General features: G+C 49.4%; 1 protein-coding gene across 3 annotated transcripts in view; it reads right to left on the reverse strand.

Annotated features, from left to right (window-relative positions):
* WDR27 (WD repeat domain 27) overlaps nucleotides 1-23,747 on the reverse strand; it is a 100,409-nt gene that overhangs the window by 52,130 nt on the left and 24,532 nt on the right. The window contains exons 14-22 of one of the 3 annotated variants that reach the window (XM_059890006.1): nucleotides 18,158-18,236; nucleotides 15,911-15,985; nucleotides 13,021-13,118; nucleotides 12,301-12,429; nucleotides 11,623-11,712; nucleotides 8,548-8,669; nucleotides 7,459-7,592; nucleotides 4,501-4,598; nucleotides 3,068-3,189 (exon numbers count right to left, since the gene is read on the reverse strand). In XM_059890006.1, the coding sequence (XP_059745989.1) occupies nucleotides 3,068-3,189; nucleotides 4,501-4,598; nucleotides 7,459-7,592; nucleotides 8,548-8,669; nucleotides 11,623-11,712; nucleotides 12,301-12,429; nucleotides 13,021-13,118; nucleotides 15,911-15,985; nucleotides 18,158-18,236 (947 nt within the window). Of the gene's footprint in view, nucleotides 1-3,067; nucleotides 3,190-4,500; nucleotides 4,599-7,458; nucleotides 7,593-8,547; nucleotides 8,670-11,622; nucleotides 11,716-12,300; nucleotides 12,430-13,020; nucleotides 13,119-15,910; nucleotides 15,986-18,157; nucleotides 18,237-23,747 lie in introns of all 3 variants that reach the window. The other 2 variants (XM_059890008.1, XM_059890007.1) reach the window with 2 other exon arrangements.

Below are 23,747 nucleotides of genomic sequence, written 5' to 3' on the forward strand. Positions count from 1 at the left end.
AGGTCCCAAAGGCTGGACATGGAGTCGGGGGTTAGTGTCAGCGGGGCCCCCGAGGAACTGAAGGCCGGGCGCGGGTTGGGGGTGTATATTTTAGCAGCAGGCTGGGTGGGCAGGGTTCCTGGAGAGGCAGGAGTGGATGGGGGCCAAGGCTGACGGGGAGCTGGACTCACACCTACATCCTCTGGAGGTTTGTGTTCGTGGTGTTAACCCCCTTCTGGGATTTTATATTCAAGTCAGTCTGGGAACAGAGGAACCTGAGACCCAGGGACCTGTCCAGACCCTCCGGCAGGAGTCAGGTCGACCTGCTTCTCTCTTTCCTGCACCGTCAAAGGCCCCATAAAGTTAAGTTCTGTCTGACCACGTGGAAGGACATGTGGCTGCAGCTGAATGCCGTCTGCTCCGACCTTCCAGAACAGCACAAGCATCCTGTTCTCATCGCTGGGAGGGGCACTCTTTTCTCTCACCTTACTGAACTTAAGTGGACTTACCTGGTGGCTTAGACGGTAAAGAACCTCCTGCAATGCAGAAGACCCAGGTTCGATCCCTGGGTTGGGCAGACCCCTTGGAGAACGGAATGGCAACCCACTCCAGTATTCTTGCGTGGAGAATCCCAGGGACACAGGAGCCTGTTGGGCTACAGTCCATGGGGTCGCAAGAGTCAGACACGACTGAGCGACTGACACACTTTATGGAGCTTCAAGAGTCAGATTTGCACGAGTGAGCGTAACTCACACCCACATCTCCCACCTTGCCGGCCACAGTTTCTTTGAAAGCAGACATCGTTTCTGTAATAATTCAGCCTGACTTTCAACTGCAGGAAGCACAATTCTATACGTTTCTCCTTAACACTCATGGGAACAAAGGAATTGTGTGAAATTAGTTGCATATGAAGATTAGGAGTTTTCTAAGGCAATGTCCACCAGCCCTCATAAATTTATATTTTTAAAAATAGTTTCCATTTAGTGAATTTAGCATATGCTAAGAAATTAATATACATTATAGTATTTAATCCTTATAACAGAGGGAAGCATTATATGCAAAAGGTTAAAATATCTTTTTATGAAATGGAAACAGAGAGGAAGATATCAGTCAAAATAGCAACTTATTACTTTCAAAATGAAATAACTTCTCTGAAAATATGACAAAATCTAGTTAGCTAAGTTTAAAAGAATTGTCTTTACCACTATTTTAAAGCCAAGGCTTTATCCTTACGTTATAAGTAAAAGAGCATCAAAACACCAAAATTATACTTTGCCTTCTCAACTTAAACAGTTTTGGGAACCAAACTGAGGAAAAACCTTATACTGATCTCTAACATACCAACTTTCAACCAAGTTTTTAAGGCTGTATGATAAACTCCAGAAAGAAAGATTAAAACATGCAAAAAAGAAAATAGGATTTATAATGGATTTATAGTGGAAAAGATATATGAGTCTATTATCAAATTCACTGAAAAGTCCAGGACTCTACCAGGTCTAATAATCAATCTGGAATGCCACCTTGGCAGATCTTACTCTGAAATCAGCAGCGTGAGATCAGGGATCCCAAACGCAAACCGCATCCCGGCCGTAAAAGACACACACACACCCACAGCCCTCCCAGGAGCCGCGCCGGCAGGGGGCGTCATCACGCCGCACGGCCTGACGCCTCCGCGGGGTCCGGGCTGCTATGTCAGCAGTGCCATGACGTCACTGCGTTCTTCAGAGGGTGCCTCCATTCGTCTGCGGGAGCACACTGTTTAAAATATTTTTGCTGTTTTTTATGCAGTTAAGAGTCTGTTCCCCAAAAAAAGGTGCAAGAAAATAATCTTTGCTTCAATAACTCAGCAAGCTGAAAACATCATACAAACCAGAAAAGCCTCCTCTTGATTGGAAATGTCCTCCTCAATGAGCCCCCGAAGGGTAAACTGCGGGAAAGGTCCAGGTAGGACCCAGTCTGAGCCTCGAGGCTCCGGTCCAAGACCAGGCGTCCCCCGGGAGGAGCGGACGCTAGCCTCCCGGTGGAGGCGGCTCCTCCCCTCCTCAGCCCCCAGCCACTGCCCGCCAAGGCCAGGAGCCCGGACTCTGGCTGCGGCCATGTGGACGGGCTGTCCAGACGGACCTCCCAGGGCTCCGACGCGGGGCCTCAGGCCACTGCCCTCGCATCAGGGGTCTCCCACTGCCCCCAACACAGTCTGACTCTGGGTCCAGCACCCCCAGCTCTCACTCCCCCAGGACAACACCAAACAAAGTCCGTTTGAGAGAATTCAGCTCCACGGCCCTGGATCTGCGCTCTCCTCCCACTCAGCCACTTACAGAACCTCACCGACTATCTGACCACACACGCTGTCCACACACACTGTCACATGGAAACTTAAACCTGAATAACACCTTAAACTGTGGATAAGAGTCTTCTTTGAGCAATTTAGTAAGACTTCACTTAAAAAAGGAGAATATCCTTGAACCATAATGCATATTTCTGCAGGCATTATAAAGTAAACCCTTAACTTGGAAAGCAATTACAAGTCTATTAAAAATCAAAGTTGTAGTCCTGAAAACAAAAGTTCTGTTCACAAGTCTCTTTGTTGTTCTTTTAAGCAACAAAGCATCTTTTGAACTAAACTGTGAGACAATGAATTCATCAGAATGGCCACCTCCTCAGTCCCTGACCTTCAACGCCCAGTTGTGTGTTATTTTGAACTCTTCCTCTGTTGAGACAGACCAGCTGCACCCGACAGAGACCCGTGAACCCACAAGGCTGCTTCACGTCCCTGCAGAATCTACCCAGCGCTGCCAACGCCCAAAACCACCGCCGAGTGGTAAATGAAAATGGGACCATTTTCATTTGAAAGTGGTAAAATCAAAAACTGGGACCACAGAATCATCAAAGACAAAGGTACAAACATCCACATTCTTCACAGCATCCAAATGCCTTCTAACATCCAACATCAAGGCTTACAATAGCTTCACGGCCAATAAGAAATCACGGCTGCTTTTGGCAGCAAACTGCTATAAGATTGCATCGTAAGTTTGTTAAACACTTAAACGCAAAGTTTACAAAGGCTGTGCGCGGTCAGAAGGTCACTCACTTTATTTTGACAGATCTGGTGGACGGGCCGAGAATGGGCTCCCGTGATGACAGCCGCACTGCAGCCCACGTTGAGGTCGAAAACCTCCAAGGTCCGGTTCCGCCCAGCAGCAAGCACGATGTCTGGGGCTCGGTTAGGGAACTTCTCTCGGCAGAAGGTTGCACGGACAGGTGACCAGCTGCAATCTCCTGGGGCTCCACAGGACAGTCCTGACCACAGCCCGCTCCCCACCTGATCCCGGGTGTGTGGCCAGAGCTGCTGGGAGGATGGGGAGGCCAGGCATGTGGATTTCCATGCGGGAGGCCTAGGTCCCCTGAGAGTTAAGCAAGGTTTGAGATGTCAGGAAACACCCAAATCAAGAGGCGGAATGGCCGTCCTGCATGTAGGCACCGAGCTTGAAGAGGGTCTGAGCCAGAGATTAGATGGGGAGGCCGTGGAAGTGAACGGCGCCCCCTCCCACCAGGTCAGGCTGCCTGCATGGAGGACAAGCCTTGAACGAAGCACACGGCAAGGCCACTTCCTCCACGTGGACCAGGAGGGACAGTGGCTAAGTTGGCAGCCCAGTGGTTAAGACGCCACACTTCCACTGCAGGGATCATGGGCTCAATCCCAGGTCAGGGAACTGAGCTCTCACCTGCCACGTGGTGCAGCCAAAACACAAAATGCATATGTGCTAGGAAAGTACAGAAAAAGTACTAGGTCTAATAGTAAACCCAGTGCTAAAGCCAGAATACTCAGGGATCCTCCCTCAAGGGCAGGGAGTAATCAGAACAACACATGTCTGCTAAGTGTTTCTGTGTTTTTAGCAAAAGGTTCTAGCATAAAAAAATTTCCTTTCTAATTAAAATATACTAGAACCTCTAATACCCTGTATCAGTCGTTCTGAAATTGAAAGAATAAAACTTTTCAAAAGAATCTTAGGCCTTTGAATAAAAGTTTATAAGATGTCTCCCTAAAGATCAGAGCTTTGTTTCTAAATAAAGTCAATGCTCTTTAATTTAAAATGATGATGTAACCACAAACACTCAAAACTTAACATTCTGGGATCGATTTGTTGTCAACAGCACTGCTGTAACTTTGCCATCTTCCACATGAGATGGGGTACACTGGTCAGTTCATCAAAGGATGCACGTGCTCAGTGTAGCTGTGTCCTGTCTAAATGCATTGAACTACTGTTACTCAAGACGCGAGCAGACCAGAAATCTCAGGTCCCGTCACTCTGCTCTACCTCACAGGCGCCCCACCTCCAGCTTCCCTTTCCCTCTGGGTCTCTTTTCATTATTGAGATGAAGCCATTACATGAAGGCCCCTGAGCTCCAGGAGGTCTGAGTGCTCAGCCCAAGCCTGGAGCCTGGACCCTCAGCACAAGCCTTTGCCAGAAGGATGATGGTCAGGATGTGAAAACATCAGACTCACAGCAGGAGAAAGGATACAGGAGTGGAAATCGTTCACTGCAGACAAGCTGGTGATCTCCGTGGCGTCGGTCGTGAGCAGCCTGCACACGGGCGTGCACCAGCTCTTCTGTCTGTACCTGCGAGAGGGTGGAGGACCATCTATCCCCTTGTTCCCCTTTTGCCACAACCCAAGATTCTACCTTCAAAAACTTGAAAATAAAAGTTTTCATGTCAATATTAACAATCATATTTCATTAATAAATATTAATAATAAATAAATTTTATTAGGTAGCAGGGTGACTACCTAAGTTATTCTTTAGGTAATTCTAGCTTTTCCTTTAGTAAAACTTCATGAAAAATATTACTATATACATAGCCAAGTGGAATTCATCCCTATATATGAGAAAACAAACTTTTCTCTTAATTTTAAAATAATTGTGTATACTTAGCAAGACTCCACAGATCAAACCTGGGTCTCCTGCATTACAGGCAGATTCTTTACAATCTGAGCCACCAGGGAAGCCCTACATGCTTAAGACATTCAGTGGGCTACAAGTTATCTGTTGTTGCTGTTCAGCTGCCCAGTCATGTCTGACTCTTTGTGACCCCATGGACTGCAGCACCCCAGGCTTCCCTGTCCATCATCAACTCCTGAAGTTTGCCCAAGTTCATGTCCATTGCATCTGTGATGCCATCCAACCACCTCATCCTCTGATGCCCTCTTCTCCTTCTGCCCTCAATCTTTCCCAGTATCAGAGACTTTTCCAGTGAGTCGGCTCTTCACATCAGATAGCCAAAATACTGGAGCTTCAGCTTCAGCATCAGTCCTTCCAACAAATATTCAGGGTTGATTTCCCTTAAGACTGACTGGTTTGATCTCCTTGCAGTCCAAGGGACTTTCAGGAGTCTTCTCCAACATCACAGTTCCGTCAATTCTTTGGCACTGTGCCCTCTTTACGGTCCACTCTCACATCCATACATGATGACTGAAAAAACCATGACTTTGACTAGACAGACCTTTGTTGGCAAAGTGATGTACAGGTGGGCAACGGCCAAAGCCACTAGGGCTCAGTGTCCAAACCTCTCAGACACTTGAGGTGCAGATGAAACTGGTTGTCAGCCCATCCCGTCCACAGAGAGGTAACTGCTGGGCAGGGGTCTGATGCAGAGCCAGCCACAAAGTAGTACCCAGAGGGGTGACTTGGGGGGCAGGGACAGGCCTCACGTCCCGGGAGAATAGGCCATATGCAGACTCGGGACAAGCCAGGCCAAGCCTCAGGGGAAGTTTGGGAATGAAGCTTAATGATCAGCAGAGATTTCATAACCCCCCGTGTGTCCTGCTGAGAGACTGCCCAAAGCCACACAGCAGGATGGCTGAAGAGGTGATAGCAGCGACTTACTGTGGACAGGACAGCCCAGAAAGGGTCTCAGAGAGAAGAGTCACGTGAGCAGAGGGGGTGCAGACACCCCTGCAGTGGGGGAAGCCCATGGAGAAGGTGCCTCTGTGCGAGTCCCCAGTGCTGGAGGCTGGCATGTGCCCATCAAGGTGAGTCTGTCAGCACCACAGGGACTCTGGGTCAGAGGTGAGGGAAGTGGGAGGGGGCCAAGACGAGAGGCAAACAGCTTGTCCATGAGACCAGCCCCACCCAACAACCAGGGTGCTCCTGGAGCCCTGAGGCATGCAGGCCTAAACAGGCCTCCCTTTCATCTTGCCATGGAAACACAGACGTGATGCCTGCAGCTACAGCAGCCACCTTGTTCTGCAGAGTGACAAGCAGTGGGACAGAGCCACCCAGAAGAGGGTGGTGGGCAGGACCTGGTGGAAACACCAACATCACAGTGTGAACACAGCGAGAAGCTGGTCAGCTACAGGAAGGGAGCTGGCTGACAGGCCCCCACTCTACAGGACGCAGGACAGGGGAGACGGCAGGCACCACCTTCAGAGCAGTGCGGGCCCACCATCACGCTGCTGGGCACCACATGCGCCCCCCTGAGGGTGGCCGGAGAAGGGAGTCCAGAAACGCCCACCTGGCCCTCCAGGCCCACCGCCAGACGTGTGCAGGGAAGCTCAGGGCGGTCCCACTGGAACAAGCGATGTGTCCATATGCGGGAACCAGGAAGAGCTGTGGCAACCTCCTGTTGCCTGGCACATCCCGAAAGGTAGGCAGCCTCCTGTCGCCGGGCACATCCCGACAGGTAGGCAGCCTCCTGTCGCCCGGCACATCCCGACGGGTAAACCCACAGGGAGCAGCCGCTTTCGTGAGCATGGTGGTGATCAAAGGTGTGTCACACGTGAGCCGCCCACCAAACCGCACAGACGCCTGGGCGGGCAGCAGCTAGAGACCAGGGGAGGGGCGCGAGCACATGGGTCTCGGGAGGCTACAGAGGGGCGGGGCTCAGAGGGGAGGCCTCTGGTTCTCTCTGCAGGTTTCATTTTCTTAAACGCTTTGAAAACAAAGACAGCCAAGCATTAATGTCTGCCAACGTCAGGTGTGCCCCGGCAGACCACACACACGTGCATCTGTGGATGCGTATGAAATGTTCCACGCACGTGTGCTCACTCAGTCGTATCAGACCCTCTGCTACCCCATGGACTGTAGCCCACCAAGCTCCTCTGTCCATGGAATTTTCCAGGCAAGGATACTGGAGTGGGTAGCTATGTCCTTCTCCAGGGAATCTTCCCAAACCATGGATGGAATTCCTATCTCCTGCCTTGGCAGGTTGATTCTTGACCACTGCAACCACCTCAATTTACTATAAACGGTAATAATCTCACATACAACACGTGTTAATCATGTTGCTGAACCAGGGCAGTGGCCCCCTTTCCTGAGTCCCGGGCACTGGTGAGTCCCCCGAGGCCCAGGCCTGGCCCCCAGGGAAGCTCTACACGCGGAGAAGGGACTTCCCATCACAGGAGGGTGTGATGACGCTTTGGACCAGTTATTTACACCCGACGCGCGGCTGAGACGCAGCGTCCCCGACCGCAGGGGGCGCTACCTTCGTAAGTCGTCCTTGCTGGTGTCGATGTGATGCTTGAGCAGCTGGACCTCGGGGCCCGAGGACGACAAGATAAACGCGTCGATGTAATAAAACTGCGCGGACTGGACAGGCGTAGGGAACGTGTCTTTGCCCTGCAGTGGAATCAGTCATCGCCACTAATAAATAAGTGTCAGTAAAACCTCTACTGCTATAAACATGGAACCTCTCATCCTAACACAACGTCCACTTATTCTAAAGGTACCGAATGCCTCTTGGTAGGACCAACGTACAACCTTCGGTCCTTCTTCCTGATTCCGTAAACGATACTACGTAATTAAATTTTACTGTGGTGAGCGTTTGGAATTCCGGCCATTTAAAAACTCTGAAATGAAAGGACATTGAAGCATGCCAGCACACACCTTGAAGCCACAGTTCTTCACCTGCTTTAAACCTAGTTCTGAGCGTCTGCTCTTCCGATGACACGGCCCAGCCCGTGCAGGGCGCAGAAGTCGACAAGACTCTCGGCCCCAGGGCCAACCCCCGCTCTCCCCTCGGCCTCACCCGCTGTCCTGGGAGTGACCAGCCTTCCTCGAACAGCGCCCCAGGACTCAGTCTCCTTTTACAAGACTCACAGGAGGGGTGCTAACCGCGTCCTCGAATCCACTTCCTGCCAGGGAGGAGCCTGGTAACTGAGCCGCGTCACCTGTCCCCCTACCCGTCGTCCTGATTCCCTTCCCTCTGTTTCCAAACGGTCTCCCATGAGATCACCAAAATAAGGCATTTTTCTCCCCAAAACACACTTCCCCCACATAGTGTCCTGTGGGCATTATTATCGCCTCTACTATAGAATCACATTTATTCTTACATTTAAATTATTCCCATATTTTACTACTGTTCTGCCATTTTCAGACCATACAAATGTCAGGCTTTTTTAACTGTACGCGCATATGTGTGCGCGTCTGTCTGTGTGTGCTGCGCGTGTCACGTGTCCGTGTGAACACACTGTGCTGCCCTCCTGCCCCCGCCCCCTGGGTGGGGCCGGACACTGCGCAGGAGAAGCTGGGCGGGGCCCCCACCGCCCGCCGTCTGCGCCCCGGGCCCGGTTACCAGACGCAGCGCCGGCTTCCGGCTGCGCACCGACCACACCCGCAGCGTCCCGTCCTGGGAGGCGGACAGCACCCAGCGGCCGTCGTGGCTCCAGCACACGCTGCTCACCGCCCCGTCGTGACCTGAGGGCAGAGCAGGAAGAACGGCCTTGAGCCTCCTAGAGCAGCAGAGACGCCACGTCCAGAAGGGAGTGACGCGGAGGTGTCTCCCAGCCAAGCGCCCCAGCGAGCCGACGCCCAAGGCAGTGGACCTGTTTGCGAAGAAGGTGTTAGACGATGACACTGGCCGACGGTTACAGTGTCTGAGCAATTAGACTGCAGATAACGGACCGCTTATCACTTAGCCCGTCCCGTCCTTTCCCGGGGAATAAGCGGGTGCTCAGGAAGGGAGAGGAAACACTGCCAAGATCAGGAGGTACCAGGGGCAACACCACAGCCGCTCATGGGGGGTCCCCGGCCCCTGCCGACCTGGCACCCGCTGCCCGGCTGGTCCACTCGGTCCCGATGAAGCGTCAGGATCCGTGGCGGATTCTGTCTTGGCCCCTCCGACTCCCCCCACCCACCGGCCAAGCCCTGCCCTCTCCACTTGGCTTCAGCCACCCCCGGCTCTGAACCCACACACGACTTGATTTTTGGACCCGCTTTGCCCTCACGACTCCTGAGAAAGGCCATCGCGGCCGTGAAGCAACCTTAGAATCACTCAGGACCGCCCCTACAGCCACTCAGAAGTGGAGGAGCCCGTGCAGGGAAGGGTTCTCGGAGGCGGATACTTGGGAGCTTGGGAAGAGAAAACCGCGGTCCTGCGAGAGGAGATTCAGAACCAAGAAGGCCGGGCCGGGCTGTCCACGGGCCATGGTGTGCGCACGCGGGCGAGAAAACCAGCGATGCCTCCTGCTGAGTAAGGCTGCACCTCTGAGCCCTGCGCTGCCCCGGGGCGGGCTCCACACTCCACCCCTGCACCCGCGATCCAGCCCACGGGACTTCCCGTGTCGGATGCTCTGTGACAAACTGCAGAGAAAGAAGAGCCGACAAGGGGACACTCTTGTCTTGGCAAGCTCACCCCGGACGTCCGCGCGCACCCAGGGCTTAGCGTGTGAACCACACTCGGGAACCTGAGATTGGACAGAGAGGTGTAGCATCACTGCATCACCCTGGTCAGAGAGCCCACAGCAAGTAGGGACACCATCTACTTGGACAAGTGTAAACACAACCCGGAGAAAACGGAGAGCCAGGACCAACCGAGCGGAGAAACACCAGAAAGGGCTTTGCTGCCCTCTGCTGCCGGCTCCCGGGAGCTCCTGCGGAGCCAGAGCCAGGCCCGCGTGGATGGGCGGGAGCTGGACACACCGAGCTCCAGATGCATCAGCTCATGCCGAGCAGCTCCCCTTCCTCCGGCCTCAAACAAGGCTGCGTGGGCCACCACCTCCCCAGGTGGCCAAAGGCCTCAAGGCCACGTAAGGCGGATTCAGAGAGGCTCCCTCGCCTCGCCCACGGCTGAGCAGACCCCTGCTTCCGGTCCCCCCACACCCCCACCGGTAACGAGCACCGCCCCTCTCCGGTAGCAGATAGGTCAGGAGGCTGCCCCCTCCCGCCCTGACCCCAGCCTCCCCACAGGACACACAACCCCGACCCCAGCCTCCCCCCAGGACACACAACCCTGACCCCAGCCCCGCCCCAGGACCACAGGAGCAGTGGTGGAGGTCGGGAACCAGGCTGCAGGTGCCCACCAACAGGAAGGACCCTGGAAGGGGCCCAGTGGGCAGCTGCAGAACTTAGAGACAGCAGCAGGAGTTCCAGGCTCAGTGTCATCCCGTCATAGGACTTCGTGTGTCCACAACTCCACCGTACTTCATGAAATCTTAATCACTTTGACCTTCCGAAGTGACTGACCCCAGGGTTTAGCTGTTACACTCCTTGCCCTCTGCCTGACATGAGGGGGTGGTCCTCCCAGGCCGTACTCACACCTGTCCAGCCGCACCCAGCAGCCCACACTGAGCCAGGTGCGCCCTCACGGGAGCGTCGGCACCGGGCCCCTGGCGTCCCCGGACTAGACAGCCACAATGGACGGGAAACACTCTCAGTCTAAAGCGCAAACACAGACCCTGCCAGCGAGTGACACCCCCTGGGATCCGTGGTCGTCACACTGGGATGCATCACCGGCTTGTGCTCTCAGAAGCGGAGACCTCCCAGACGGGTTTTACCCGAGCACCGCGGGCCCCTTCCACGAACGCGCCTCCAGGTCTGGCCCCACAAGTGACGCTCCCCCTGCTCAGCTCAGCAGGGTTTGGTGGAATCTGGTCATTCTGTTCCCCAGGTCAGCCACAGAGCTAGTCTGTTCTTGTTTGAAGGGAACAAGCATGGTGCTTGCAGATTAACAACAGGACCGTAAGGAGGCTGACTCTGTGCCCCGGACGATTAAAAAGGCCACCCTGAAGCCACACCCACAGGGCAAACAGGAAGCATGAGCTCATCCGATGGAACAGCAGGTAAGGCACGCACGTCAGAAACCCTCCACCGGCCACCAGCCTCACTGAGCAAGCTCACCCTATAGCCACCCCGACAGATAATGCCCCTGACACATGGGGCCCTGTAGTTACAGGGGCTCAGGCTGGTTTTCAGGAATGTGGAATCAGCTATGTGTAGCCAGCCAAGCCTGTTGGGACCACTGACCCTAAAACGAGGCCTGTGCAGGTGCCCGACAGACGACCTCCTGACATCAGGGGGTCCAGAATGCCACCCTCGCCTCATGGCTTTTGAACGTACACCCCACGAAGCAGCATGCAGCCCTGAGTTGTCTGTGCAGCACACAACTACCTCACCTTGTCCCTACCGCCCATCCTGTCCCCCGCACCGAAGACCTCCCTGCTCCTCTGTCCCGCAAGTGCCCGGCCCCGCCTCGGGGAGCAGGTCTGAGCTGTGCCCTCCCAGCTCCTCGCTTGGCTGCCTTGTGTAAACCCTTCCTCTGCTGCAAACCTTGGCATTTCAGTGCTTGCCTCAGTGTCTGGCAGAAAGACCTGACCTGCTAACAAGGGAAAAACACTCACAAATCCACATGAACTAAAACTCTCCATCTTACCTGACAAAACAGCAGGCTTCCCAGTAAGATCAGCATTGCAGACCAGGGACAAGTGGTTGGCTAAGCCACAGGCCAGCTGCTGTCCATCTCCTGCTTGAAAAAGCAAGAGAAACTCCTTATAAAGCATAACTCAGAGGCACCACACTTGCAACAGGTGAAATTATAGAATTTTTCAGTTAACCTGACGCTCGTTTTCTTAGGAAATGAGGAAACCTGAAACAGGAACAGCGTTTCCTCAGCTCCCAGTCGCTGGGCGTGCACTCCCACCGGGGGCTCATGTCACGCCCAACTTCTTCTTCGGACAGGAACCGAGGGCTGGGGTTCAGGGGCCTGCCCAGGACATGGGGCTGATCAGAGGCAGCACCAGGACCTGAACCTGGACCTGCTGGGAAGCCCCAAACAGCCGGCCCCCCAGCCTCCCACGCTTCCTCCTAGGGGCATATCTGCCTCAGCCGTTCCATCTAAACACTGCCCTACAGTAAGGCATAATAAATTATACATTTCCCTCATAATATTCAAACTTGAGGATCCTACTTTTATGGTCACATGCTTGGTAAGCATATCAAATATCACTAAATATTTACTGATAATACTACATATCCAATTTCCCAAAATTATTCAAAAAATTCTTTGGCAGGCTGGAATTCTATGAAAAAGAAAAAAAAGGAAGTAAGTAACCTTTCAGATTTGGGCAGACGGCTGCTTTGGGCAGACGGCTGGTCAAACACTCAAGGAGGTGGGGGTGGAGGATGGTGCACAGAGAGACCCTGGACTTGGGCAAAGGCATATTCTCATCTGTAAGCAAATCTAGAAACCAGAAATGATGTTTAACTCCGAAAAGAGCTTAAATAGTGGAGCTACCTGGATGAGTTCAGCTGCCTCCTGACTTCTTTGAGTTCCCAGAAAGGAAGTAAAGGTGTTTGGATGCCCTTGAGAGGGAGTGGTTGCCAGGAGCCGAGTGTGCCTGGGGGGAGGCTCCACCCACTGAAGACCAGGTCTTCAGCTGAAGAGCAGCTCCACCCACTGAAGAAGGAGACCAGGTCTCCAGGGGGCAGGAGGCTCTTCTGTAGCCTCTCTTTTGATGAACCAGCCTCTGTATGCAGCCCTCCTGCCAGGCTCCCTTGGGGCTCATGGAGGAGACGGCCACGTACTCAGAGCACAGACCTGGAACAGCTTATAACCAAACCAGAGCTCCTGCTGCCAGAAGCTGCAGGGCATGCGTGGACGCCCTGGGCTAATCCTAGTGACAGTCCAGGGGAAGCAAGCTTTGATTTTAATCTAGACTCAAACAATGTCATGTGATTTCAAATAACCAAGATTTTTTAAATCTGTTTTAAATGGAACAATGGGCAAAACAGAAGCTTGCAGTGAAGCACAACTCTGGCTGGAGCAGCATACCTGAATACTGCATACAGAGCAGGGCCGCCTGGCCGCAGGCCACAGCCAGCTGCCTGCTCAGCTTGCTGGGCGCAGGACTCTCCACAGGGCACTCCTTACTTCAGGGAAGATCAGAGGAAATAACTGAGACAGTCCAACATTAGAAATAAAAATATACTAGAAATTAGGTGAGTGTTTCCCTATTTACATGTATAATTTTATTCCATAACATTTATATATATATATAATGTGTGTATGTGTGTGTGTATATATATATACATATATAAACTCTTACATTCAGAACCATGAAATAATATGTATATGCTGCCTACAGGAGACTTATTTCAGAGCTAAAGACATACACAGACTGAAAATGAGGGGTTAGAAAAACATATTTCATGAAAATGGAAACAAGACAGTAGCAATACTCAAATCAGACAAAACAGACTTTAAAATAAAGGTTATTAAAGAATAAACAATGGCATTATATAATGATAAAGGGATCAATACAAGAAGATATTATACTCACTAACATATATAAACTCTATAAAATAGCACCTAAATATATAAAGCAAATATTAACAGACATAAAGGGAGAAATTCACAAGAACACAATAATAGTAGGGGACTCTACCACTCCACTGACCCCAAAGGACAAAGCATCCGGACAGAAAATCAATAAGGAAACATGTTTTAAATGACACAATAGACCAACTGGACTTAACAGATACCTATAGGACATTCCCCATCCAAAAAGAGCAGAATGCACATCCTTTTCAAATACACATGGAACATTCTCCAGGATAGATCATATGCTGGGCTACAAAGCAAGTCTCAACAAGAGACAGAGGACTGAAATTACATCAAGCATTTTTTCTAAACAAAATATTATGAAACTGGAAATCAATTTCAGGAAGAAAAATGTGCAAAGCACAAACACACGGAGACTAAACAACAAGTGACTATAAAACAAACGGGCCAATGAATAAAGCAAAAAAAAAAAATCGGAAAATACCTCAAGGCAAATCAGAATGGAAACACAACTTTCCAAAAACTTATGGGATGCAGCAAAATAAGTTTTAAAAGGGGAAGTTTTATAGTGCCACAGACCTTCCTCAAGAAACAAGAAAAATCTCACAAAAACAATCTAATCTTCCATCTAAAGGAACCAGAAACAGAAGAATAAACAAAGCCCCAAGTCAGCAAAAGAAAGGAGCCAATAAAGATCAGAGAGGAGACAATGTAGAGACCAAAAAGCAATAGAAAAGATCAGCAAAACAAGAACTGTTTTTTGAAAAAGACAAAACAAAACTGACAAATCTTTAGCCAGGCTATCAAGAAGAGAAGAGAGAGGCCCAAGTAAATTAAATACGAAGTGAAAGGGGAGAACTAGAAACCAACACCACACAGTAGAAAGTGTCATTAGAGAACGCTGAGAACAGTCACATGCCAATAAACTCGACCACCTGGAAGAGATGGATGAATTTCTGGAATCACGCAACCTTCCAAAACTAAATCAGGAAGAAATACACAATCTGAATAGATGGATCACTAGTAGTGAAATTTTATTAGTGATTTAAAAACTCCTAGGAAGCAAAACTCCAGAACTGAACAACTTCATGGGGGATTTCTACCAAACACATAAAGAAGAGCTAATTCCTATCCTTCTCAAACTATTACAAAAACTTGACGAGATGAAACACTCCCAAATTTACCTATAACACCACCTTTACCCTGATACCCAAACCAGACAAAGATGCCACAAAAAAATTATAGGCCAATATCATTGATGAATATAGATGCAAAAATCCTCAACAAAATATTACAAATTTGAGTTTAACAATGTATATAAAGGATCATACATGATAAAGTGGGATTCATTCCAGAGATGCAAAGATGGTTCAATACTCACAAATCAATGTGATACACCACATTTAAAACAGAGATGATAAAAACAACACAGTCATTGCAATAGATGCATAAAAAGCATTTGACAAAATCCAACACCCTTTATGATAAAGAAAAAAAATTTTTTTTAACTCCCTGGAAAAACAACCACAGGAAATCCAAGCTCAGCAGAGCTCAGGGCTGCATTCCATACTTGACCATGGATGTTTGAGAGGGTCTGACAGGGCGTGAGGGCATCTGGTGGAGAGGCCTACTCAGTAGCAATGACCTGCTGACATGGGAACAGCAGACGGGCAGGAAGAGGAACAAAAAACGCGATTAAATGTGGGCAAGTCAGGCCCAGCAGCGTCTTGTGAGCCAGTGACGGCAGGCACAGCTGTGATGCTCACGGAAATAAGTAGCAGCTCAAGTGCCACAGCCCACTGTCTCTGTGTAGATGGCATCACCTCTAACAGCAGAACTGGGTCCAGAGAAACGGACCCAGGGAACCTGCAGAACTCATCCAGCATCATGGGACACGGGGACAGGTGTGGACACAGAGCCGGGCAGCCAACCCTAGGCTGAGGGCCGCTGAGGAAAGGAAGCCTTTCCGAGCCAACGAGCCCATCGCACGCCTCCCAGAATGGCACCAAGCACCATGCCTACTCAGACTTCCTGCCCAATGACAACCTAAGATGTTTAGAATAACTGTTAGCTATGATACTCTCCAAAATGAAACTTAAAACAAAAATTAAATATTTCTAAATAGTTAAGGTGGTAAAAACAGCAGCAGGTCTGAAAAATGATTAATATGAATTAAATTTAACTAAAAGAACAGATAAATACAAAAATAATATATATATATGTGTGTGTGTGTGTGTGTGTGTGTGTGTGTGTACATATACATATTTACACACAGGTACTTAAAAGGTCTTATATATGTTTGAAAAAAATCAAACTTATCTAAAGAGTTCCTCCAAATTATCTGATTTACTTGGGATGCACAAACTAGGTTACATACAACCTGTAATTGTTCTTGCATTTCGAAGCTCTTTTACCATCATTTTTAAAATCAGTCTTTGGTGAAAACATAGTTGCACTGGGGAGAGAAGAACTCTATGTCATTCAAAGATTAAAAGTTCTAAGCTTAAGAGACCTACTTTGCAGTGAAAAAATAAACATAATAAATAAATAAACATATATAAACATAAATAAACTAACTTGGGCTTCCCATGTCCCAAGTTAGTAATAAACTAAACATTTAATCACTGTAATTTTGACAGCTATTCCTCTAATTCTATATCCATATCAGCTATTTCACTAATGGGGACATAAGTGTATTTGTGTATTAAAATTCTGGAGAACACTGTGCTATTTTCCTACAAATTTTGGGTTCTTAGGCAAAAAACTAAGATAATCACTTTGCAGCCAGGCATGCAGGGCAACTCCACATTTCAGCTTCAGGTCTGGAGCCCTGGGAGAGAGACAGGGGGGTGGGGAGCTACATTTGCTGCAGACTCTGCAAGTGCACTGGGCAATGACCTGGAGCAGGCCTGGATGAGGCAGGTGAGGACATGGACATCTGCCTGTGAGGACCGGGCTGGGGTGGGGCTCATCCCACCCAGAGCACAGGGTCTGGAGAGGCTGTGTTAGGGCAGTGGGAGCTGGGTGAGGTCCAGGAGGAGGCAGCACCCAGGCAGGGAGGCAGGCAGTCCCTCAGCCTCACCACCTCCCCGCCTGTCCTCACTGCCTCGGGGACGTCACAGTGAAACACATCCTCACCCACTGACCCCACCTAGAATCCCCTGTACTTTTTCTAGGAAGTTCAAACCCTGGGGCTAGTACTTAGGACTGACCACCGCCTGGTTCCTCCTCCCCCTGGACTCCCTCACAGGCCCCACATGCAAGACCCAATCAAGTAAAGTGAACCCAAGGAGTCCACACTTAGCAGATGGCATCACCACTGAGCCAGCACACAGGCTCGGGGCCTGGACTAGTGTGCGGTTGTACTGAGGCATGAATCCAGGATCTATCTATCCACCACCCACCCATCCAACACCCATCCATCCCTCCACCCAGCCACCCAGCCACCCATTCATCCCTCCACCCAGCCACCCAGCCACCCATCTACCCACTGATTCATACACCCACTGATCCATCCATCCACCCACCCATCGATCTGTCCATCTGCCCACCCACTCACCCATCCACCCACCCACCCATCCACCCACACATCCATCCACCCACTCACCCACCCATCCAGCCAGCCACCCATCCATATCCACCCGCCCATCCATCCACCCATCCACCCACTCACCCATGCACCCACACACCCATCCATCCACCCACTCACCCCCCCATCCAGCCAGCCACCCATCCATATCCACCTATACACATCCATCCACCCACTTACCCATCCATCCACCCACTCACCCATCCACCCACCCATCCATCCACCCATCCACCACCCACCCATCCAACACCCATCCACCCAGCCACCCATCCACCCATCCATCCCTCCACCCATCCACCCAGTCACCCAGCCACCCATCTACCCATCGATCCATACACCCACTGATCCATCCATCCATCCACCCAACCATTTGTCCATCTGCCCACCCAGCCATCCATCTACTCATCCATCCATCCATCCACCTATCCACACATCCAACCATCCACCCATCTATCCACCTACCCACCCACCCATCCATCCATCCACCCACCCATCCACCCATCCATCCACCCACCCACCCACTCATCCATCCACCCACCCATCTACCCATCCATCCACCCACCCACCCACCCATCCACCCATCCACTCACCCATCCACCCACCCATCCATCCACCCACCCATGCACCTATCCATCCACCCACCCACCCATCCATCCACCCATCCACCCACCCACCCATCCATCCATCCATCTATCCATCCACCCATCTATCCATCTACCCACCGATCCACCCATCCATCCACCCACCCATCCACCCACCCATGCACCTATCCATCCACCCACCCACCCATCCATCCACCAATCCACCCACCCACACACCCACCCATCCAGCCAGCCACCCATCTACCTCCTGCATTGCAGGTGGATTCTTTACCAACTGAGCTATCAGGGAAGCCCCAAAGTACATAGTAAGCACTCAATAAACGCTACTGCCACGTCTGTTCTGCGATGGTGTCATGCTCGGGTCCACACACCAACATCCATCCACACCAGCACCTGCGCCCGGAGGCCATGGTCTGTCTCTGGGTGGTCCACTCACCATGGGGCAGCCGTGTAGCCCGACGACCGTATTTTGCTATGGAAAACCAGCGGGTGGTCCTTCACAATGCTCCGAGCAGCTGCGGGAAACATGGTTACAGAAGAAGCAAGTCACTAACACAGCTGCTTCATAGTGGATAGGACAAAGCTCTGCAGAGACAGCCACGTTCTCACAAGAGGAGTCAGTGCACACCCTACAGACTGGAGAGGCTTCATCCCTGACGACAAACCAACCCCACCAGCAGAAAAGGAAACTGAGGGCGCTAAAAGCGCCAGAAAACAACAAAAGCGTGATTTTCCTGCTTAAATGACCTGAATCGCGGTGTTTAATACTGTGTGTTTCAGATACTGAACCACAGTGTTTAATACTGTGTGTTTCAGATACTGAATCACAGTGTTTAATACTGTGTGTTTCAGATACTGAATCGCAGTGTTTAATCCTGTGTGTTTCAGATGCTCAAGGGCTAACACGCCAGCCCTTCCCGCAGCGCGGGTCCCTCCGGCCACGTCTGCAAGAGGCTGTCCGCTCTGGGGTGAGACAGGCCACGCAGAACGCGGCCGGTGGGATTCTGTCCACAGGCCCCTGAAACCCGCAGCGTGGAGCAAGCGCCTCTGTGCCGGTGCCAGGCACAGCTCCTCTACGACAGGAATGCAAGTCTCTTAAGCCAACCAAGTGTCTCTCTTATGCCTGAGTTTATCACGACACAACAGTAAGAAAGACCAGCCAGCAGAGCATTTTAATGGCGAGGAAACACGGTACCCTGTTCTTAACACCCTGTAAGCGTCCACGGCCCAGCTGGCTGGTTAGAGCTCTGACACCTCGGGAACTTACCACCGACACGGACATGTCCCGTGGGTGCTTCCAGACAGAATAAAGTCCTGCCAGAATTACTCATTTTTATGTGTATTTGATACTTGCTATTCAATATGAATATTCTGTACAATACTATGAAACAGCTTTAGGAAATGGATAATTACATAATATTGAATACTCCAAAAACCAGTTCTCTTTTTTTAAAAGCAAAGAAACTCAGCTCTGCTTTTGGAACTATTTCAAATGTGATAAACTGAGACATATTCCCATCAGAAGCTCAGGGAACCCCACTGGGCACAGAGGCCCCGAGGAGGGAGCTGGGCCCCCAGAGGCCCTCGGGAGGGACTGGAAATCCCAGAGGGACCAGGAAACCTTGCTATTTCTATTATGCTTTTGTAAGAGGAGGGATGCAAATTTTGAGATTACAGAATCACTATAAATCAGTCATCTGTAATATTCCATATGAATATTTTCTAAACAACACATAAAGCTATCATAAAAAGTCAAAGCTTTAAAATTTCACCAGCCCCTGGATACAGAGAAATTAGAATCTCTGGAATAAACCTCACTGTTTATATGGTTGCTCTCACTAAAGTTTTGTTTTCCAATCTACGTGTCACTTAGCTGTGAAGCATAGTACAGCATGTACGGTCGTCTGGGACAAAACGATACGTCCTAGTAGGGCATTCCCCGTCGGTCCAGTGGTGACTTCAAACCCTGGTCGGGGAAGTAAGATCCTGCAAGATTCTTGCCATGCAACCAAAACAATAGAAAAACTTGGACAAATTATCATTCAAAACGATGCACGCACCCCTATGTTCACAGCAGCACTGCTCACACAGACAGGACACGGAGACAACCCAACCGCCCCTGGACAGATGAACGGATAAAGAAAACACGGTGCGTTCACACAGCAGGATGCCACTCGGCCGTGAAAACAGTGACATAATGCCATCTGCAGCAACATAGATGGACCTGGAGATGACACTGAATGAAGTGAGTCAGAGACGGTGTCATGTGGCATCACTCACGTTTGTCATCTAAAATACGACGCAAACGAACCTATTCTCAAAACAGAAACATACTCACTGACATAGAGACCAGAACGGTGGTTACCAGGAGGGCCGGGGCGGGGAGGCACAGACTGAGAATTTGGGGATATTACATTTAGGGGGCATCCCTGATGCTTCAAACAGTAAAGAGTTCAGTACAGTTAAGTCGCTCAGTAGTGTCCGACTCTTTGCAGCCCCATGAACAGCAGCACACCAGGCCTCTCTGTCCATCACCAACTCCCGGAGTCCACTCAAACCCACGTCCATCGAGTTGGTGATGCCATGCAACCATCTCATCCTCTGTCAACCCCTTCTCCTCCTGCCCTCAATCTTTCCCAGCATCAGAGTCTTTTCAAATGAGTCAGCTCTTCGCATCAGGTGGCCAAAGTATTGGAGTTTCAGCTTCAACATCAGTCCTTCCAATGAACACCTAAGACTCATCTCCTTTAGGATGGACTGGTTGGATCTCCTTGCAGTCCAAGGAACTCTCAAGAGTCTTCTCCAACACCACAGTTCAAAAGCATCAATTCTTCGGTGCTCAGCCTTCTTCACAGTCCAACTCTCACATCCATACATGACCACAGGAAAAACCATAGCCTTGACTAGACAGACCTTAGTAAGCGTCTTTTAATTTCATGGCTGCAATCACCATCTGCAGTGATTTGGGAGCCCAGAAAAACAAAGTCAGCCTCTGTTTCCACTGTTTCCCCATCTATTTGCCGTGAGGTGATGGGACTAGATGCCATGATCATTTTCTGAATGTTGAGTTTTAAGCCAACTTTTTCACTCTCCTCTTTCACTTTCATCAAGAGGCTCTTTAGTTCTTCTTCACTTTCTGCCATAAGGATGGTGTCATCTGCATATCTGAAGTTATTGATATTTCTCCTGGCAATCTTGATTCCAGCCTGTGCTTCCTCCAGCCCAGCATTTCTCATGATGTACTCTGCATAGAAGTTAAATAAGCAGGGTGACAATATACAGCCTTGACGAACTCCTTTTCCTATTTGGAACCAGTCTGTTGTTCCACGTCCAGTTCTAACTGTTGCTTCCTGACCTGCATACAGGTTTCTCAAAAGGCAGGTCAGGTGCTCTGGTATTCCCATCTCTTTCAGAATTTTCCACAGTTTATTGGGATCCATACAGTCAAAGGCTTTGGCATAATCAATAAAGCAGAAATAGATGTTTTTCTGGAACTCTCTTGCTTTTTCCATGATCCAATGAATGTTGGCAATCTGATCTCTGGTTCCTCTGCCTTTTCTAAAACCAGCTTGAACATCAGGAAGTTCACGGTTCACGTATTGCTGAAGCCTGGCTTGGAGAATTTTGAGCATTACTTTACTAGCATGTGAGATGAGTGCAATTGTGCGGTAGTTTGAGCATTCTTTGGCATTGCCTTTCTTTGGGATTGGAATGAAAACTGACCTTTTCCAGTCCTGTGGCCACTGCTGAGTTTTCCAAATTTGCTGGCATACTGAGTGCAGCACTTTCACAGCATCATCTTTCAGGATTTGGAATAGCTCAACTGGAATTCCATCACCTCCACTAGCTTTGTTCGTAGTGATGCTTCCTAAGGCCCACTTGACTTTACATTCCAGGATGTCTGGCTCTAGGTGAGTGATCACACCATCGTGATTATCTTGGTCGTGAAGATCTTTTTTGTACAGTTCTTCTGTGTATTCTTGCCACCTCTTCTTAATACCTTCTGCTTCTGTTAGGTCCCTACCATTTCTGAGCCCTTCTTTGCATGAAATGTTCCCTTGATATCTCTAATTTTTTTGAAGATATCTCTAGTCTTTCCCATGCTATTGTTTTCCTCTATTTCTTTGCATTGATCGCTGAGGAAGGCTTTCTTATCTCTCCTTGCTATTCTTTGGAACTCTGCATTCAAATGAGTATATCTTTCCTTTTATCCTTTGCTTTTTGCTTCCCTTATTTTCACAACTATTTGTAAGGCCTCCCCAGACAGCCATTTTGCTTTTTTGCATTTCTTTTTCTTGGGGATGGTCTTGATTCCTGTCTCCTGTACAATGTCACAAACCTCCATCCATAGTTCATCAGGCACTCTGTCTATCAGATCTAGTCCCTTAAATCTATTTAAACAGTAAAGAAACTATCTGTAATTCAGAGACTTGGATTTGATCCCGAAGTTGGAAAGATTCCCTGGAGAAGGGAATGACAACCCACTCCAGTATTCTTGCCTGGAGAATTCCATGGACAGAGGAGCCTGGTGGGCTACAGTCCATGCAACAGCAAAGACTAGGACAAGACTGAGTGACTAACACACACACACACACACACGTAACATTTAGAACGGATAAACAACATGGTCCTACTGTATAGCACAAGGAACAACTATATCCAATCTCCTGGGATAAACCATAATAGAAAAGAATATTTTTTTAAAGAAATATATAGATATATAAATATATGTGTGTGTGTGTGTGTAAAACTGAGTCACTCTGCTGTACAGCAGGGATTCGTACATTATAAATCAACTAATACTTCAACTAAAAATAAATTTAAAATAAAATAAAAAAGTCTTAAATTCCATTTTAAGGGGCGATCTAAGTAAAACATATCTAAGAACAAAATGTAAATGAATTTGGTTAAAAAAAGAAAGACAGTCCCAAGTCTCGTTTCACAGCAGGTCTCCACACAGAGGTCTGCTATCAGCTGACGCTGGGGAACGCGGTCCTCTGTGCAGCTGACAAAACCAGGTGACCTAGGGTATGAGGGACGGCACTGCTTTTAACAGAGTTCACCCTGCAAGTACTCTGCTTCGAGTGGAAACATAGTTAGGATTTTGGAATACTCTCTGAACAACCTAGTATTGTTCCAACTATTAGCAATTTTAATCAATATTTGTTAGTCCACAAGTATTTCACAAAGAATGTTAAAAGCAATCTATACATAACATAACATTATTTGGGGTATTATTGAAGAAAATGATTCAAAAAGACTTTTTATGTTGCCCAAAGTTATAGAGTTACTTACTGCCACTGAACTGTACAAACAAGTATGATTAATATGGTAAATTTTATGTAATTTATATTTTACTACAGTAAAAAGTACACACAAGAAATAAGTGAAGAGATGTACACTGCCATATTTAAAATAGATATAAAGGGAAAGTGTTAGTCACTCAGTCGTGTCCGACTCTTTTTGACCCCATGGACTGCAGCCCACCAGGCTCCTCTGTCCGTGGAATTCTTCAAGCAAGAACACTGGAGTGGGTAGCCACTCCCTTCTCCAGGGGATCTTCCTGACCCAGGAATTGAACCCGGGTCACCTGCATTGCTGGAGAAAGCAATGGCACCCCACTCCAGTACTCTTGCCTGGAAAATCCCACGGACCCCGTACAGTCCAAGGGGTCGCTAAGAGTCAGACATGACGGAGCGACTTCCCTTCCACTTTTCACTTTCATGCATTGAAGAAGGAAATGGCAACCCACTCCAGTGTTCTTTCCTGGAGAATCCCAGGGACGGGGGAGCCTGGTGGGCTGCCGTCTATGGGGTCGCACAGAGTCGGACACGACTGAAGCGACTTAGCAGCACCTGCATTGCAGGTGGACTCTTTACCGTCTGAGCCACCAGGGAAGTCCCTAAAATAGATAAACAACAAGCACCTACTGAATAGCACGGTGACAGACTTTGTTTTCTTGGGCTCCAAAATCACTGCAGATGGTGACTGCAGCCATGAAATTAAAAGATGCCTGCTCCTTGAAA

Source organism: Bos taurus, chromosome 9 (genome assembly GCF_002263795.3).
Source record: "Bos taurus isolate L1 Dominette 01449 registration number 42190680 breed Hereford chromosome 9, ARS-UCD2.0, whole genome shotgun sequence".
Taxonomy (NCBI): Eukaryota; Metazoa; Chordata; class Mammalia; order Artiodactyla; family Bovidae; genus Bos; species Bos taurus.